At 40.9% G+C, this 18,857-nt stretch overlaps 1 protein-coding gene across 1 annotated transcript in view; it reads left to right on the top strand.

Moving 5' to 3' along the window:
* Window positions 1-18,857, top strand: part of ITGBL1 (integrin subunit beta like 1) — a 258,588-nt gene that overhangs the window by 149,663 nt on the left and 90,068 nt on the right. The window contains exons 6-7 of the mRNA XM_060233673.1: window positions 3,049-3,189; window positions 7,057-7,203. Coding sequence (XP_060089656.1) covers window positions 3,049-3,189; window positions 7,057-7,203 — 288 coding nt within the window. The remainder of the gene's footprint in view (window positions 1-3,048; window positions 3,190-7,056; window positions 7,204-18,857) is intronic.

Here is an 18,857-nt window from a genome sequence, read left to right on the forward strand (position 1 = left end):
CTCTACTGACAAAGCACTGCCAAATGAGGAGCATCTAATTATCCTGAGAGCATTTAGAAAACTCTCTCGTCTTAATTGCAGAGCAATTGAAAGCCTGGCTGAAATATTGAAATAATAGAAGCTCATTTCTTTCTAGTTTAACCATTTTTTGAATGGTTCCTGTAGTCCTGGAAACAGTTACTAAATAATTGTTATGTGTTAAATCAGATGTTTTACCTATGCAATAACAAATAATAGCAATGTGAATTTAGAGTAGATCACATTATTTTTAATACAAAAAGATTTATTATGTTTGTCAGTTTACATGAAGCTTCATGAGTAACAACAGGTTTCAACAAGTAACTATTTTTAGAGCAGTACTTTGTGAAATTAATTCTGTTTCCAATGAACAGCGGCTGTGATCCAGAGATTTTTTATATAGCTCCTTGCACTTTGGTGGAATTTACAGGATGTCTTCCTGTGTTAGAATTATAGAAGAGAAGAGACAGTTCTGCCCAGTTCTGAATTAGATTATGGCTGTTTGGTTCTATTCCCCATAAGGCTTTGCATATTTCTCAAGCCTGGTCTGTTCTGTCAGTATGTTCTGCTCTAGAGGGTTGTAGGTGAGCTGGGTTTTGTTTGTCGTGGACTCTCCAGGACCTGGGAGGAAGAGATGAGTACATCTTCTCTCTGTGTTCTGAGAGATTGTCTTGTTATTTAACAGTCTGAAGTAGGGACCAGGTGAAGAAAGAGGGAGTAAACAGTAAGCAGTTTGGAAAATGGATACTTAAGCCCAGGCTTGGAGTCTGGCAGCTGGAGAAGGTAAGCCCAGAAGTCCTGCTCCAAAAGTTCCCTAACACTTCCCATTTCCATTTCCAACTGCAGCTCCTTGTACTTTATCAATAAGTGCTTCAAACAGTCCTTCAAGTTTGGGAGGTTCTTTTTAGGGGGAAAGTGTAAGTGCCAAAATACATCTGGCAGTAGAATTTCAAGATTTTAACTTCAGATGTGGCATTTGGCCTTAAAACAGCTGTGACTAGAAGTGAAATTATTTGGGGGCATGACACCAGGGAGTTTTTAACTGCTCCCTGCTTCTGCATGCCATATCCTTGGTCCAAAATGGCCACTGGGCTGCTTTAACACCCCACGGGGGAGGGGGGGAGATAGATATTTGTTTTGTCTTTTTTTCACTTTGAGGAAACTGTTTTTGGTTAGCAAACAGCATGCAGTGGAAGAGCCATTTATCACTTTTGCCACAATTCATATCGGTCTTCTGATAATTTTTAGGGCCAAACATCATGTCATGGAACTCCATGGAGTTTGGCACTAAGAGAAGGCCTCTTTGGAACAATGGAGCTGAGGAGGAAGTTCAACCACAACCATGCAGGGTAATAATTATTCATGTAGAAACTGAAGGAATCAGCATCACTTATATAACAGACTTCCATGGAATCCACTTTGAATGCCACATGACACTGTTCCCTTCTGTTTTTGAACCCTGCTTCTCAATAGTTCATGGAAGATCATGGAGCACCAATCAGGCTTCCCTTCCGTGCATTTGGTGTAGGGCTTTTTATCACTGTTACTGAGTGGTTTCACTCCCTTGATATTTTTTAAAGTTTTAATTTTTTTCTGCAAACCAGAGTTTTCCCCTAAGGTTGCATAAACCTATACCTATGTGACCAACCTTCCCACATAGGGAGTTTTTGATATCTACCTATATTAGAAAGTTTGTCAAATTTTAGAGTTCAGTAAAATTCTCATGGGAGTTTGAACAATGGAGCCCAGAAGCAAGTATTTTTTTTTTGGGGGGGGGGATTAAGAAAGAAAAAAAACAGTAACATTTAGAGGTTCCGGAGCCCTGCTCCTGTGAGCTCCTGCCCAAAATGAGACTTGTCTATTAGATATAGGAGGCTACTTCAGGACAGGGGACCCAGAGATCCCAAGTAAAGAGGGGGTACACACCTTTTGTCACTTCCTAGTATAATAGGGTTGCCAAGTCCAATTAAAGAAAAATCTGGGGACTTTGGGGGTGGAGCCAGGAGACATTGGGGGTGGAGCCAAGAACAAGGATGTGACAAGCATAATTGAACTCCAAGGGAGTTCTTGCCATCACATTTAAAGAGACAGCACACCTTTTAAAATGCCTTTCTTCCATAGGAAATAATTAAGGATAGGGGCACCATATTTTGGGGCTCATAGAATTGGACCCTCTGGTCCAATCGTTTTGAAACTTGGGGGGTATTTTGGGGAGAGGCACTAGATGCTATACTAAAAATTTGGTACCTCTACCTCAAAAAATAGCCCCCCCCAGAGCCCCCAATACCCACGGATCAATTTTCTATTATTCCCTATGGGAATCGTTCTCTATAGGGAATAATAGAGTGCCTAGTAGACATTTCCCTCCCCCCCAAGCTTTCTAAAGGGGGGGAGGGCCTCCAAACTAGGGAACCCCCTGCCCCCTCCCTCTCACACACACACACACACACTTACCAGATCTTCCTCCGGACAACTCTACTTCCTGTGAAAACGAAAGCAAAAGAAAGGGAGGGGCCGTTCTCAGAAGCCCTTTCTGCTTCCTGCCCAGCCTTAAAGGGGCAGACATTTTGCAAACGGCTCAGGAGCTCTACAACATGAAGCCTAAAGGTATGTTCTCCCCCCCCTCCACCCCCACCCCCGCTTCCAGAGTTTTGAAGAGCGGGAGATGAGGCTGCGAACCCAGAAGTCTCCCACCAGAGCGGGAGGTTTGGGAAGCCTATAGTATAAGCCAAAGAACTAGAAAATTTCACAAATACACAAATACCCTGCCACTGCAGCTTTGCCTTATAAGTACCATTTACATTTTCCTTTCACCTATAGAAAACAGTGTGCATAGAAACTATTCGGATCTGTTAGCCACTATGTTGGGGATGCAAATTGAGTTGACTATACTGCAAGACTGTTAATATACAAATATTCAAAAACTGCACAGTCAAAATGATCACTTTGTGTTCTCTCAATTCATCTCAATAGTTCTAATTTTAACCTTTTGTGATTTTCCCCTCTGCACACCAATTTTTCCTTCTTTAGGTACCTGTGTATGCGGAGAGTGCACATGTCATGATGTTGACCCAACTGGAGACTGGGGAGATATTCATGGAGACACTTGTGAGTGTGATGAACGAAATTGCAAGGCAGTCTATGACAGATACTCAGATGATTTCTGTTCAGGTAAAGGAAATCTGTAAGGTCGTATTGTGCATGGTTGTAGCAATGAAAGATGGTGAATTATTGTGATCTCCAAACCATGATCTGAAGCTGAATATATGTTTTGCAATTCAGAGTAGGTGTTCTCTTGAGTGGTAGGCTCCACAGCTTCAGACAATACAGAGGCAGGGGCATCTGTAGAACTGCAGAATTTAACAATGGCCTAAAGATGCATTTTGATCCTTCCAGCAGGTGGATCAGGAATTGGCCATGGAGGAGGCCATAATGAGAGCCACAGTGTGGCCAGTTTGGTGTAGTGGGTAAATGTGTGGACTCTAATCTGGAAGAACTGTTTTTGATTCCCCATTCCTCCATCTGCACCTTCTGGTATGACCTTGGGTCAGTCATAAAATTAACTCTCTCAGAGCTGTTTTGCTCAAAGGTGTCTGTTGTGAGGAGGGGAAGGGAAAGTGACTGAGACTCCAAGTGAAAGGCGGCGTATAAATCCAATCTCTTATCTTCTTCTTCAACTGAGCCTGTTTTACATGCCCTGCAGAACTAAGCAAGGTCCCACAGGGAATGGATGTCACCAGGAAAGGAGTTCACCAGGCTGGAACCTAGGTTGAAAAGGGCGTGGGTCTAGTTGAGGACAGCCAGATATCTTATGTATATATGTAGAATGTAGGACTTAACACAATGTGAAGCTCTACAAAACAGATTCTATGCTGATGTCTCCAGATTTTCGCTTGTGGCCACTCTGAAAATTGTTAGTAAGAAATCACTTAAATCACTGGGCTCTTGAAAAATGGTGTGCTTGGGAGGGACACAAGACCCCTCCCCTGGTGCATTGGTTCCAAGCAGTTTTGGGTCCTAGTGACATTTTTAAAGCAGAGAATTCCTGCCATAAAATGATTCTGTCATCCCAAGGTTGTCCCCTGGGACACCAAGGCATCTAGTTTTGACCAAAAATATGAGCCAGAACTGCCTCTGTTATTTCATCCATGAACTAATTAGGCAAGGCAAGCCTCTCTCTTTCTCTCTGCCTTTAACTCCCCTTTCCCACCCATGAGGCTAGTTATATTGACTTTTGCTGAAGTGTCTCGAACAGTTGCTGAAGTGTCTTGAATACTCAAGAAGCACTGTATAAATGTTGTTACTTTTCTCTTCTTCAAGATGGATGATCCTCACTTATCATTTGATTCCCTTCCCCTTAATAACACGGATGTGTACTTTTTGGGGGGTCCTTTTTTAACCATCAGCCAAAAATCCACAGGGTTTATTGAGCATGTCACAATACAAGAACCCTATAGCTTGTGGTTTTAAAAAATTTACTCTTAAAGGAAGCTTCTTGACATGTTTCTTCTGTCTAATTGACAGATCTGTAGATAGGGGGAACCATGTATCTCCAGATTAACCAACTGGGAATCATAAAAATCCTGCTTACAGTTAAAGTGCTTGTCTGAAACCAAATGGAATGCCTCCAGTTATTTTAAAGACTTCATTCAACAGATGCTGGAAGTCCTGCTGCTAAGTCTTTACTTCACACAGAGAAAAAGAAAGTGAGAGAGCTTTCTCTAGAGATTTTTGTTTCTCTGGAGATTTCATTTCATGTTATTGAGTGGTTTTTCTCCTGCAAAACAGTTAGTGTATAACAAGAGTGGCTGTCTCGTAATGAATTTCTCAACAGAAAAAGAAGCCTTTGTCACACGCTTTACAAAACCAGGGAGTCTCTGAAAGACAAATTACTCTAGTTACACTATGCTATCCGCCACATTATAATTTTCTGTACCTGTTTTCCACTGAGGTAAACCTGAAAATCCTAAAGCTGTCGTAAAATGGGAATAGAATGGATTGTGCCACTTCTGACTACATGTTGGAGAGTTATATTTTGTAATAACTTTTTGAATTAAATAATCTCTATAAGAAGATTAGCACAAAGTACAACCCTTTTCCTCAGTGTGCTAGTTTTCTAGTTACATGAAGAGACTTTTAAAAAAGAAAGAAAATTAACAATGGTACAGCCCATTGTATTACCACAATGTGACCATAGTGCTGCATTGTATAGATATGGCCTAAAACGATAAAGGACAAATGAGATGTATGATGACTGGAAAGAGTGACAGTGGGGAGAAAGGTTCTGAGAGCAGGTAGTTTTATTTACATAATATTCTCTTTGAGAAGAATCAGTGAGAAAATGAACCCAGCCTAATCCCAAAGTGGCAAGTAGGGTTCATCTGGGCCAACATCTGATCGCTCCTCAGCAGCAATGATCTTGAATAAGGGCTTGGATTTTGGAAAGGTTAGAGATCCAGTGGCTTATTATCCCTATGTCATCCTTCCCACACATATGGGAACAAACAATTGCTTTCAATGAGTTTAAAATGCTGAGACAGAGCCACTTTTTAAAAAGAGATGTTATCTTCACAAGTGTAAAATCAATATTATTAAAGATTTGTTTATATAAGTATAAAATCAGTGTTTCTGTTAGAGTTGCCAAGTCTGCACTGGAAAATACCTGGAGACTTTGGGGGTGGAGCTGGGAGAGGGTGGGGTTTGGGGAGGGGAAGGGTCTCAGCATGGTACAATGCCATAGAGTCCATCCTTCAAAGAAGCCATTTTCTCCAGGGGAGCTGATCTCCGCCAGCTGGAGATCAGTTGTAAAAGCGGGAGATCTCCAGGTCCTTCCTGAAGGCTGGCAACCCTAGTTTCTGTATATTTGAGGCATAGCATAGTTTTTCAATAACAGACATCCTAAGCAGAGGTACACCCTTTTAGACCCATTGACTTCACTGGGTTTACAAGGCTTAAAACAATGTAGTTATGACATTGCAGTTAGCATATTTAGGGGAAAAAAGAAATTAAATGAGAAATCAAAATGAAGGGGAAAGGAGAAAAGAAGGAACAAGCAGGATAAATGGGACGTGATAATACATTTGTAGTTATATTTTTTACCCAGCGTGTAAAAGTTGCTTGCATTTTTATATAAACACTTCTTGAAGGTAAAAATCTTGAAAGAGTCCATATCATGAAAGAGTCCAAATCTTGAAAGAGCCGCTCTCAGCCTGCTTCGGCGGGGAGGATGGGATATAAATATAAAAAATAAATAAATATGCTATAGTCTGTCCTGTTCTAATTAACCAAGGCTATAAGGTCCACTGATTGATCTATAATCTTCCATGTTCGTAATGTTAAACTTTCCTTTATCTTGCTACTGTCTCTCATTTGATCAGCTTTGGGGAGTTTTCTGAATCACCACAGAAAAGCATATGTACACCACAGGCTACAATGAATGTTACCTTGAGTTCTCTTGGAGATAAATACTATTGTCCAACACCTAATAGGTTTTTATTTGAATTTTCTAATCTAACAAATCCTATCGTCTATTAGAATTATATGTCCCATAGACCAATATCCTTGAAGAAGCTGAGTGTGTCCAAAAGTACAGATTTGGTTAAACAAGTCAAAGGGCAATCTTCAGATTTTCTGGTGGGTTAGCCCCACTGAATAGACCTGATTCAAGATTCTGAGTAGACCAACTTAGGGTGGCAATGTCAATCTGTCACATATTAACCTGTCAGGAAATGGTGGATCATTCAATCATGTGATTTCCCCCAGAGTGGAATTCTAGCAGGAGCTCCTTTGCATATTAGGCCACACACCCTGAATGTAGCCAATCCACCATGAGCTTACAAGGCTCTTTTGTGTAAACTCTTGGAGGACTGGCTACATCAAGGGTGTGTGACCTAATATGCAAAGGAGCTTCTGCTAGAATTCCACCCCTAATTCTCCCACTTGCTGTATAAAGCAATACCACACAATTACAGGGTTAGTGTCAGGGGCTGGAGAGCAACTAAAGCAGAGCTGAAATGTACATTTTGTTTTGTTGTTAAGGTCATGGACAATGTAACTGCGGAAGATGTGACTGTAAAGAAGGATGGGTAGGGAAGAAGTGTGAACACCCCCGTTCTTGTCCCATATCAGCTGAAGAGAGTTTACGAAAATGTCAAGGAAACTCGCATTTACCTTGCTCTGGAAGAGGTAGGTGATATTTTCCTTTTTATCAGGATCATCACAATTTAGTTGAACTGCTGCTTAGATTAGAGGCAACCTTGGATATTCTGTTTTGATTGTGTTCAAAGATTAGTCTTCAACAGTGCTCATTAATCAATTAGCAGTTAACTAGAAACACAGGAATTTGTGCCAGGAAAAAAAAGGTACAAATTTGCACAGCATTCCTAAGCAATTTGTCATTTGGACTGCTGTTTCCCTGGATTTGTATGAGGGGTGCAAGAGATCAACGTAGTCCCTACACAGCTTGCAAATATCTGAGGTGGCTGAATCAGCAAACCAGATATCCCAAAGTTCCTCCACCAGACAGTGCCTGTAACCATTCACGATTCAAGACATTCTTTACATCATCATGCAATTTTGCAAGAAAATTCAATTTCCCAGTGGTTGGAGGTGGGTGGGTTTGGCAGTGCAAATGTTTATTGAGAAATATATAATTAGTTAATTTTTTCCTGTCTGTGTTTTATAAAGGTGGTACATTCTGCATGGATCACATTTCCCTGATTGATGTCATGATAAAATGGGATTGCTTCTTTTTTTTGACCATATATCACATCATGAGATCATGAGAAAGATCATGAAAGGGATGGCAAGATGGGCTGCATCAGTGCTTAGTTCTCGTGTCCCTTTTTTACACACCCTGGTACTTTGCGGTCAGGAAGCATTTTTTTTCCAGGCCAGTTTGGTTAGGGATCCTGGATGTTTTTTGCTATCTTCTGGGCATGGAACAGGGGCCACTGGGGTTTGGGGGAGGGGAGGTATTTGTGAATTTCCTGCATTGTGCAGGGGGTTGGACTAGATGACTCTGGAGGTCCCTTCCAGCTCTATTACTGTATGTGGCTGGCAGCCTCTACCCAGCTCAGGTACAGAACACAGCTTCTAAATTGGTCCCCAGCAGCAAACACAAGTCAACAAACTCGGGCTGGAGGCTGCTTAGTATGCCGACTGGCTGGCGGCTCCACCTACTCCATTCAGATTACCACATATGTCATTATTATGACTGTCAATTAATTAAAGACTTAGTTCTTGGGTGAAATCTTGCAGAAGTTGTGACTAAGTCTCATTAAAAAGCAATGGAATTGTGACAAGTCCTATTGATATCAGTGGGATGTAGTCATAACTTTTTGCTGGATCCCACCCATAATCTTTTAACCAGTGTAATCAGTCAATTAAAATATATCACAGTGTGTTATTGCTGTCAGTGTTTGAATTCATGGGCATGTATCATATCACTCTACTGAGCAAAGTTTGAAGCCTCAGCCTCCAGTCTAAGGAAATGTCACCCAGCTTAAAGTGGCTTTTCCGCCAACAAAAGACAGACTGGAGGAGAACTGGAAATGCTGGGGGAACTTCCTTGAGCCAATGGCAGGATATGTGTCATGGTTTATAGTCCAATTTGGTGTAGTGGTTAAGTGCACAGACTCTTATCTGGGAGAACACCGTTTGAAAGTCCAGAAAAGGACAACTAGAATGATTAAAGGGCTGGAACACTTTCCCTTTGAAGAAAGAATTAAGTACACAACTGAAATTAGGAAAGGCTCCTGGCCCGGTTGCCATTTCCTCTGAAATCTTAAAATTAGACCCAGTAACTGGTGGGCTTCTCCCCTTGCATCTCTGTTTACAATTGTAGATCGAACTGGCATAATTCCCTTGGCATGGTTGAATGCAATAGTGGTCCCACTATACAAAAAAGGTGATCACACTGACCCTGCCAATTACAGGCCGATTAGCCTACTCTCCATCATTGGCAAGCTTTACTCCAAACATCTATTAATCAAGCTCAATCTCTGGATATTGCAGGAAAAAATTCTAGGCCCTGAACAGCTGGGCTTCTGCAAAGAGAAGACCACTTTAGACCACTGCATTACCCTATTCCATCTAGTTAACAAGTACACTGCGCAAAATAACCAGAAATTATTTGTTGCTTTTTTAGATTTAAAAGGCGCATTTGATCCAGTTGACAGGGATCTCCTCTGGATTAAGCTAGATAAACTTAACATGGATAAAAGACTCCTCATACTTATTAAGAGATTACACACTTCGAAGCCTCCTGGAGCCTGCTGCATCACAGTGTGGCTAAAGGGGAAGTTTTGCCCCCCCTGGAGGGAGAGCGGACTTTTCGGCACGCTTTCCAGCGCATCCTGAGGGGGCGGGGCTTCAGCGCTATTGCCTGGGTTGAGTTTGGTCACTTTTTAGGGCAGGTTTTACGGGGTTTATGGCACCATGCGGCCTGGGGAGGACCGGTTAGCCTCCCCCTTTTGGGGAGTTAGGGGTCTGGCAGGATCAACCTTGGGTGTGGCCTGAGGTATGTGAATGCAGACTGTCCTGGAGACTCAATTGGATGGGTGCCTTTCACTGAGACTCGTGTCTGGTGTTTGGGCCCTCCGGTGCGAGCCTCCCTGCTGGGCCTGCCTAACGGGAGCTGTGGCTCACAGCTCCGGCTGGGGGGCCGGATCTCTCGCCCGCTGAAAAAGGCAAGGGAGCGGTCTGAGGAGACCCCTGGCCCTGACCTGGCCGCAGTTCGGTTGCCCTTGCCGTTGCTGGTTATTTTAATAAAAGTGGCCCATAGGTTCACCAATCTAATTGTGTCTCTTTATTCCGACTTGGGGGGCAACTATCACCTGCCAGATCAAATGCTCATTAGCAGGCAACCTAACATTGAAGATTGCTGCCAATAAGAGTGTCAAACAGAGTTGCATTTTGGCTCCCTTTTTATTCAATCTCTTCCTTAATGACCTGGCTATTCACCTGTCTGGTCTTGACTGCCATAGTGCAAAACTCGGTGCATTACATGTACCCTTGTTACTTTATGCTGATGAAACAGTGCTGTTGTCCTGTTCTAGAGTGGGCTTAAGACATCTGTTGTCCCATTGTGTTCAGTATTTTACTAGTAATAAGCTCCAGCTCAATTATGAGAAGTCCAAAATCTTAGTTTTCTCAAAAAAGTGGAGACTTTACAAATGGGTTACTGATGGTAAAGAGAGAGAGCAAGTCAAGTATTTTAAATACTTAGGTGTTTATTTTCAATATAATGTGACTTGGTCTACCCATCGCAAGTATGCAGTGAAGATAGCTAACATCAGTGCATCTGCCATAGCTCACTTTTTTATGGCAGAGGTAACCAATTTGTGCCAGCTGCCATAAAAATATTCAAAGCCAAAGTGATTTCACAACATTTGTATGGCATCGCAATCTGGATTGGATCTTATGAATGTGCTATCGAATGCATCCAATCCAAATTCTTGCATAAAATTCTGGGCATGCCAAAATGTGTCACACATGCAGTTATCTGCTTAGAAACTGGCATGTCTTTAATGATTACTAGTGCATGGCTCATGACCTTCAAATTCTGGCTACGCTTGCACTACAACTCTGATTTGGGGAGCTATATCTCTCAAATGCTATCTGAATTTAATTTGTCAAATTGGTCAGCACATATTGAGAGAAAAATAAAAGCAATGGGTCTGTCCCTAGAACTATTGGCCATGCTGTCCTTCACTACCGCAGTCCAACAAATTAAAAACAGGTCGCTAGATATTGAGCACCAAGACCTATACAGTCTGGCTAAGAAAACTTGTTCGCCACTGAGTTTTGAGATCTCTCTTAGTACTGGGGAAATGGCCTCATATCTATCAATCTTGCAGGTGCCACAGCAGCGTAGAGCTTTTTCCCTGGCCAGATGCAACGCCATGCTCTCTGCCATTCTTTTTGGCAGATTTAACAAGACAGCCTACTCAGTCAGATACTGTCTCTGTAAGCAAAAATGTGTAGAGTCAGTTACTCATATTCTTCTTTATTGTAATTTGTATACAGATCTTCATCACAAGTATTTACGTCCTCTTTTAGTTAGCATGGTTGATTGTTCTGATGCACTTAAGGTCTATAGTCTTTTGAACGATACTTCATCTAGTGTCACTGAGAAAGTGGCTAAGTTTATTCTGTTTTAAAGGCATGCCAGAGGATCTCATAGAAATAGTTTATGTTTATGCTTTTCCTGATGTATATGTAAGCAATCATTGCATTTTATTTTTTTTTAACCAATTTGCTCTGATATGTATATCTATATATTTTATGCCAATAAAGGATAACTTGACTTGACTTGATAAAGATGTTGAACAAAACAGGTCCCAGGACAGATCCTTGAGGCATTCCATTTGTCACTCCTCTCCAAGAGGATGAGGAACCATTCACAAGCACACTCTGGGTGTGATCTGTCAACCAGTTAGATCCACTTAACGGTAACAGGATCCAAACCACATTTTACCATCTTGTCTACAAGGATAGTATGTGGAACCTTATCAAAAGCCTTACTGAAATCAAGATAAATTATCTCCTGGCTCCACCTCCGAAGTCCTCAGATATTTCCTGAGATGGACATGGTAACCCTATTTCTATACCCCACTTTGCTCTACCTGGACTCTCAAAGCATCTTACAATTACCTTCCTTTTTTCTTTCCACAACAGACACCCTGTGATGTAAGTGGGGCTGAGAGAGCTCTGAGAGATCTGTGATTGATCCAAGGTTACTCAGCTGGCTTCATGTGGAGGAGTGGGGAATCAAACCGGGTTCTCCAAATTAGGGTCTGCTGCTGTTAACCACTACACTACATTGGTTTATGGAGGGAGTGACAGATGACTGAGAAACTCAGAAGTGTTACCACACACCCCACAGACACATGGACATGCATTCAAACATATATAGGGAATTAGCTTGTGCATTTCTGATGGACTCTTTAACTATGTCATCTGCAATAATCAGGAGCCAAGCAAAGGTTACAGACTCTTTGCCAAATTTAGATCGGTTTCAGCTATTTTGACATTTGCTTATATATTCCTTGCCTCCAGCTTCCGGTCTTCTGTAGGAACTATAAATTAGCAGCTGGTTTTCATCAAGTTTTTATTTTCTTGCTTGACAGTTTCCTTAAATCTCAGACAAAATCCTCAGCATTATCCCTTCTATTGCTTCAAACTATTTCTTCCATTGATGCCTGCAGTAGGATCTCTGTGGTTGTATCCTGACCTCTAAAGATTAGGCTGCTGAATGTGCTTCTTTGAAACAGTGCTATAAAAATATGTGACTGCTTCTCCCATGTTAATTCTGAAGACACGGTTACTTAAATCACTGGGTGGTAAAGGAATTTGACATCATATAGAAAATAAACAGTAAAAGCAGGGAATCGAGGCATGGTGTCAGTATCTCAACGAACTTCCACAGACTGAAGACCAATTATAATTTTGTGTATGTGGCATGCACACTAGAAGCCATGGAGAAATATCAGGATCACAGGGAAGAATCACACTAACATTCGGCCCCACTGGGTTGCCAGATCCACCCAGACAGGCAAGAAGCAGGAAATAAACACAATGTGCCTACACAGAGCTGACGTAGGCATGTGAGTGATGTTAGGGGCAATGCTCTGGGTTTTGGGCAATACTCTATGGTAGAATTAGCTTCAAACCATAGAGTTTTGCCCAAAAACCAGAGCATTTTTCCTAACACCAGCACATCTACATTACTTCCGCACAATGCAGGAAGTTTATTTCCTGCTTCTCCCTCCTCATTCCCAGAAAGGTAAGCTCCATCCCTCACCAGGTGATCCAAGCAACCTAGCAACTTTAGGGCCCCATCAGTTATTTATGTCAGTATAGTTTGGCCCTCATATTCCCATCCCTCCCAAGTAACTCTTTACATTAACAAGAGTACCTTGGGATGGAGCCATAGAGATGGAAGCCTGCAGCTCCCATATCATAAAATTATCTGTGGAAAAAAGAATTATTTTAAAGCATATTAAATGAAGACAGCTTTACGTTTTATTGTGTACTGTGACTGAAAATCAAAATTGGATTTTAGGATACAGAATGGTCACTTCTTAAAACTCATTCAAGGGGAGTATGAATAAAGTTCCATAGATAAATCAGTAAAAATTGTAATTCAGTGGATAGTGCCCCATCTTAGGCTGGAGACAGTTCCTCCTGCCTAGCCTTCCTCCAGCTTAAGTTGGTCTCCTGCTGGAGGCTCCAAACTTTCCTTAGTAAAGAGGTATATGGAATCTGTTGGCAGAGTTTAAACATGCAGAGGAACAGAGCGCAAATTGTTTAAAGAAAGTTACTTGGTTTAAGAAAAAATAAACTCTGATAGAATGGAGGAGAGGGAAAGAAGCTTAACTGACTGCTGTGAGAGACAGGAATGAAGGGGGAGGGCTCACTGGAGCAGGAAGTCTCCACAGCCAATCAGGAGACAGGGAGGATATAATTTGAAATTGTGAGAAGTCCCTAATGTTGCTATGCTAACTAGCAGACTTTTAGTTATCTCCTATAGGCCGTGCTTCTGATCTTCTTCAAGTAGGTGCACTATAGAGCTTGTATATTCCAACAGAATCAAGCATCCTATATTTAATTCTTGATTTTCTAGATGTCGTGTCATGATGAGAAAGAGATGAGTGAAGATATTTTCATTTTGATCTTTATGCAATATATTAGGCATAATTTAAATAAATATTTAAATTTTAAAAATGCATTCACTCACTTCTCTCATCTTTTTGTAATATATTTGACTCCCTTAACATGGGTTGAGCGTGCAAGTGGAACTGAAGGCAATAATGATAGTTGTTTGGACTCAGTCAAGAGTCTAAACTCCTAGCAGAGTCATTCAAGGCAGAATGGTCAGCACCTAGATGCCAAACAAAGATGCATCTACTTCCTTCATGAATCAATGGTTACATCATCAGAAATAGGAACATCAGATGTGAGAAGTATAAATAAAAGTAGACTCCAAATTTAAAATAATGTTTAAACATTGTAATCCTGGGCGTGAGTGAACTAAAGTGGACTGGACTAGGACATCTTAAGTTAGAAAATTATGAAATGTTTTGCTCTGGAAATGACTACTTCAGAAGAAATGGTTTTACTCATTAGTGAGCTGAGATATGGCACAAGCAATCAGGGACTATAATGCAAGTCTGACCAAATAATATCAGACTACATGGAAAGCCTGTGAGCATAACTATTATTCAGCTTTATGCCCCAACCATAGATCCTTAAGAGGAAGAAACTGAAAGCTTTTCTAGAAGTATCCAAGAAGAAATAGATCATACATTTAAACAAAATATATTGATAATCATAGGTGATTGGTATGCAAAAGCAGGGAGAAAAGCTGAGTAAAACATTGTTGGAAAATTTAAGCTAGGAGAGCAACTCGTGTATATTTGTGAAGCTGACAGTTTGCTCATTGCAAAACACATGCTTCAGGCAACCAAATAGGCAATTGTATATATGTACATCACTAGATGGCCAATACAGTAATCAAATAGATTGAATAATCTGAAGCAGAAAATGGAGAAAATTGGAGAACTATTATAGTAAGTGCAAAAATTAGAAAAGAATAGCAAAGAAGAATATGAAGAAAATGAAGACGATGATTAAGATGAAGATGAAGATGATAATGAAGAAGATATATATCTTCCACAAGATCCAAGAAGTCAAAGGGAAATTTATACCACAGTTAGAGATGTTGAAAAATCAACATGGAAAAATGCATTATTTGATAAGGACAAAATAAATAAAAGTTGAAAAGAATACACTATACAGAAGAGATGAAAGGATGACAAATTCCTTCAAAGAAGAATTTTGATGAAAAACCTGCAATATTAGAACGTGAAGAGAAGATTGTATTCAAAATAAATCACTAGGAACATATCAGACATCAATAAAGCTATTTGAAGCCAAAGAAACTAAATTCATTATAATCTTAACAAGAATATGTCTACAAATATGGAAAACAAAACTGGAAATTCTCAATCTATATTCCAATTCCAAAAAAAAAAAAAATCTCAAAAGACTCCAGCAATTACTAGACCATTGCATTAATTTTCCATGCAAGTAAAGTAATGTTCAAAATTTTACAACAAAGACTCTTATCATATATGGAATGAGAAATGCCAGCTAGATTCTGAAAATAAAGTAGCACTGGATATCATCTTGTAAATTTACATAGAGCGTATCAGAAGAAAATCAGATCGTGTTTTTAGATCACAACCAAACTTTTGACTGATTAGATCATGAGTAGTTATGAGTGGTTTAAAAAGAAATAGATGTGCCATAACTTCTGATCTGTTTGTTTTTATGCAGAATGTGTATTCTGAACAAGAGGCTACTGTTAGGACAGAATATGGAGAAACAGAATGGTTTCCAGTTGGCAAAAGTGTCAGACAAGGATGCATTTTATCTTCCTATCTGTTCCGTCTATATACGGAACACATCATAGGGAAAACTGTACTAGACTTAGATGATGGAATGAAAACTGGTGGAAGGAAGACTAATAATGTGAGATATGCAGATGACAGTACATTTCAAGCAGAAAATAGACTTGAAACAGCTACTGAGAAATGTTAAAGGAGAAAGTGCCAAAAAAGTAGTGACTACTGAGGAATCACACAGCTTTAAGACTGATGATGCAGTGATTTAAGATGTTGAAGATTTTATATTCCTTGGCTCAATCATCAACCAAAATAAAAATTGTGACTAAGAAATTGAAGGAGATTGAGACTTGAAGGGGCAGCCATGAAGGAACTAGAAAAAATCCTTACATGAAAAGAAGTGTCCATGGAGACTAAAATCAAGAAGGTAATTCATACTATGGTATTGCCCATAACTACATATGGATGTGAAAGCTGGACAAGAAAATTGATTAATTTGAAATATGTAGTTGAATAAGAGCTTTACAAATACCACAGACCACCAAAGAGACAAATAAGAAGATTCTAGATCAAATCAAGCCTAAATTCTTCCTAGAAGCTAAAATGACAAAATGCTGGCTACTGTACTTTAGTCTCATCATGAGAAGTCAAGACTTATTGGTAAATACAACAATGCTAGGGAAAGTATAAGGCAGTAGAAAAAGAGGAAGACCTGACATGAAATGGACTGACTCAATAAAAGAAGCCACAACCTTCAGTTTGCAAGACCAGAGCAAAGCTGTTAACAAGGAAGTCAATAATTGATAGGGTCGCCAGAAGCAATTTGACAAGGCATTAATACACACAATATATTTGGAGATACTTTTCCAGGGATGGAGAGTTCCATAGATTGGATACTGGGAACTGGAAGCTGTATTATATACTATATCAACATTTCCTAACGCTAAATTAAAAACATATTGTTTGGAACAGTCAGGAACTCTGCTTGACAAGAGTCTAACATTTGCGTTGTAGTATCATTACATGAATGCTATCATACGTAAGCCTTCTTCATTGTCGCGGCTTAACAAATGTAAAAAAATACCCCTAAACGGATTACAGTATATATGACGCCAAGGAAGCAAGAGGTAGCTTTGACTGTCATCCAGTTCTGTGCAAAGATAACTCTTTGAATGCTGTTTTCCCCTCTCTACTTTTTAAAAGACACGGCTGAGACTTACCCTGCCACTGCTTTTGTGGTTCTAGGGGCTCTGATGAGCAGACAGGTTGGCTAGCCCAGCATCCAGCATCCATCAGGCCTCACCGCATGGCCAGGTGGAAGGTTGCATCCAGTGGTGAGATGAGAAGCTAGCATCCAAAGGTGCCTTGGTTATGTGGGCTAGAGGGTGGGTGGTATCCTGGGGCTTCACTTGCCTGCCTCTCCCCAGTTTATTGCAGGGCCACTCAACCCTTTGTTCTTGGGTTGATATGGCTTTCCCATCCACCCTCCCTACAATTTGGTTGTCACTTACCATTATTGTGTTTCTCCTTGTGCATGGCCGTCACAGCTTTGAGTGGTTGAGACATGGGAATTGATATTTTTTGTTAGGGAAACAGTGCTTTGTGTGCTCACATCCTGTGGTTCTGGGATCTTCTTATGGAGCCAGAGCCAACTCAGCAGCATGCCCAGCTCGGGGGCTGTTGGTGGGGCTTTCACCACTAGGGGGTAAAGGGAACCCTCATGGCTCACAGGTGGCCTTTGGTGGTAGAACCCCAGTAAGTAGGCTGGATGTGCTGGGTTCATCTGGCAGCAGGCAGATCACCTGATTCAGGATCCATCTTAATGCTGCACCAATGCTTCTACGGTGTAATCAATGAACCTGTTGTCTCTTTTATCCCAGAATCAGGTGGTCTGTGTTTATTTTGCCTGTGGACAGTCTATGCCCCATGGGGCTCATGAGATGCAAGCACTTTCCAAAGATTCTGTTATTTCATAGTTATAAACAAAATAGGAGTCAATTTCACCTTTAAGACCAACTTAGTTTTATTCAGAACATAAGCTTCCATGTGCATGCACACGTCTTCAGATGTGTGCATGCACACAAAAGCTTACGTTCTGAATAAAACTGAGTTAGTCTTAAAGGTGCAATTGACTCCTATTTTGTTCTACTACTTCAGACCAACATGGCTGCCTATTTGGATCTATAGTTATAAACATGTAGAGGAAGGCCAGAAGAAAAACATGGGAGCATGATATGTTTTTCTTTGATTTTTCACTTGAAATTATAATATAACTGATGTTATTGTATTAGGATTTGTACCTAATTTACAACAGTTGATAATAAAAAGACATGTTTTTTAAAACTATCAAAATGCAATAAATTAAACTCAGCTCTGAATGTAAAGTATGGTTAAACTCATTTGTGTCAGTGGCTTTACCCTGCTTACTGTACCTTGAACTGTATGGTTCACCACTCTAAGTTCACCACCCTAAGCATTTTAGGAACTTTTCTCCTTGTTTGGTGTGTGGACTCTTATCTGGGAGAACCGGGTTTGATTCTCCACTCCTCCATTTGCAGCTGCTGGAATGGCCTTGGGTTAGCCATAGTTCTCACAAGAGTTGTCCTTGAAAGGGCAGCTTCTGTGAGAGCTCTCTCAGCCCCACCTACATCACAGGGTGTCTGTTGTGAGGGAAGAAGATAAAGGAGATTGTAAACCACTCTGAGTCTCTGATTCAGAGAGAAGGGAGGGTATAAATCTATGGTCTTCATCTTTATGACTGGTGAGGAGGGTGTGAGCTAAACCTGCAGGTAGTATTACTTCCCACTGTTCTGTTTTATTGCACTCTTGGCCTTATTTCAAAGATGGGGACTGTGCTTTCTGTGCAATGGTTCCATAATCCCCCACACTTGTAAGATGTAAAATAGGTTAGATCAGGTAGCCTGAATTGAGGGTTCCCAGTGTGGTGCTCATGGACACAATGGTGCCTGTTGACAACATTCATCATTAGGATTTGTAGAATCTTTCGGGATCAAGTGCCGTGTTCTACTGGAGAAAGTTTTCCTTCCAGACGTTTCGTTCTCAGCTGCGGAACGAAACGTCTGAGAAGGAAAACTTTCTCCAGTAGAACACGGCACTTGATTCCGAAAGATTCTACAAACCCTAATGATGTTACCAGCCGTGAAAACCTGAAATCTTTGATAACATTCATCATGCTTGTCAAGTGTTTTTAGGGAGTGGGCCATGTCAGATAGGACTTTTGTCCAGCAAGGCTTCTGATTGACTATTGCAGATTTGATTGGCAGTTAGGGGTCCCAACCCTCCCGCTCTAGCGGGGGACCCCAGGTTTCCAAGCCTCTTCCCCCGCTCCCCCAAAAAACGGAAGCGGGGGGAGAAGCGACGTCCTCCTGCTGCTGCTGCTGGCGGCATCGGGGGCTGCCGGGGAGGATG

The sequence above is a fragment of the Heteronotia binoei genome, chromosome 3, assembly GCF_032191835.1.
Source record: "Heteronotia binoei isolate CCM8104 ecotype False Entrance Well chromosome 3, APGP_CSIRO_Hbin_v1, whole genome shotgun sequence".
In the NCBI taxonomy this organism is placed as follows: domain Eukaryota; kingdom Metazoa; phylum Chordata; class Lepidosauria; order Squamata; family Gekkonidae; genus Heteronotia; species Heteronotia binoei.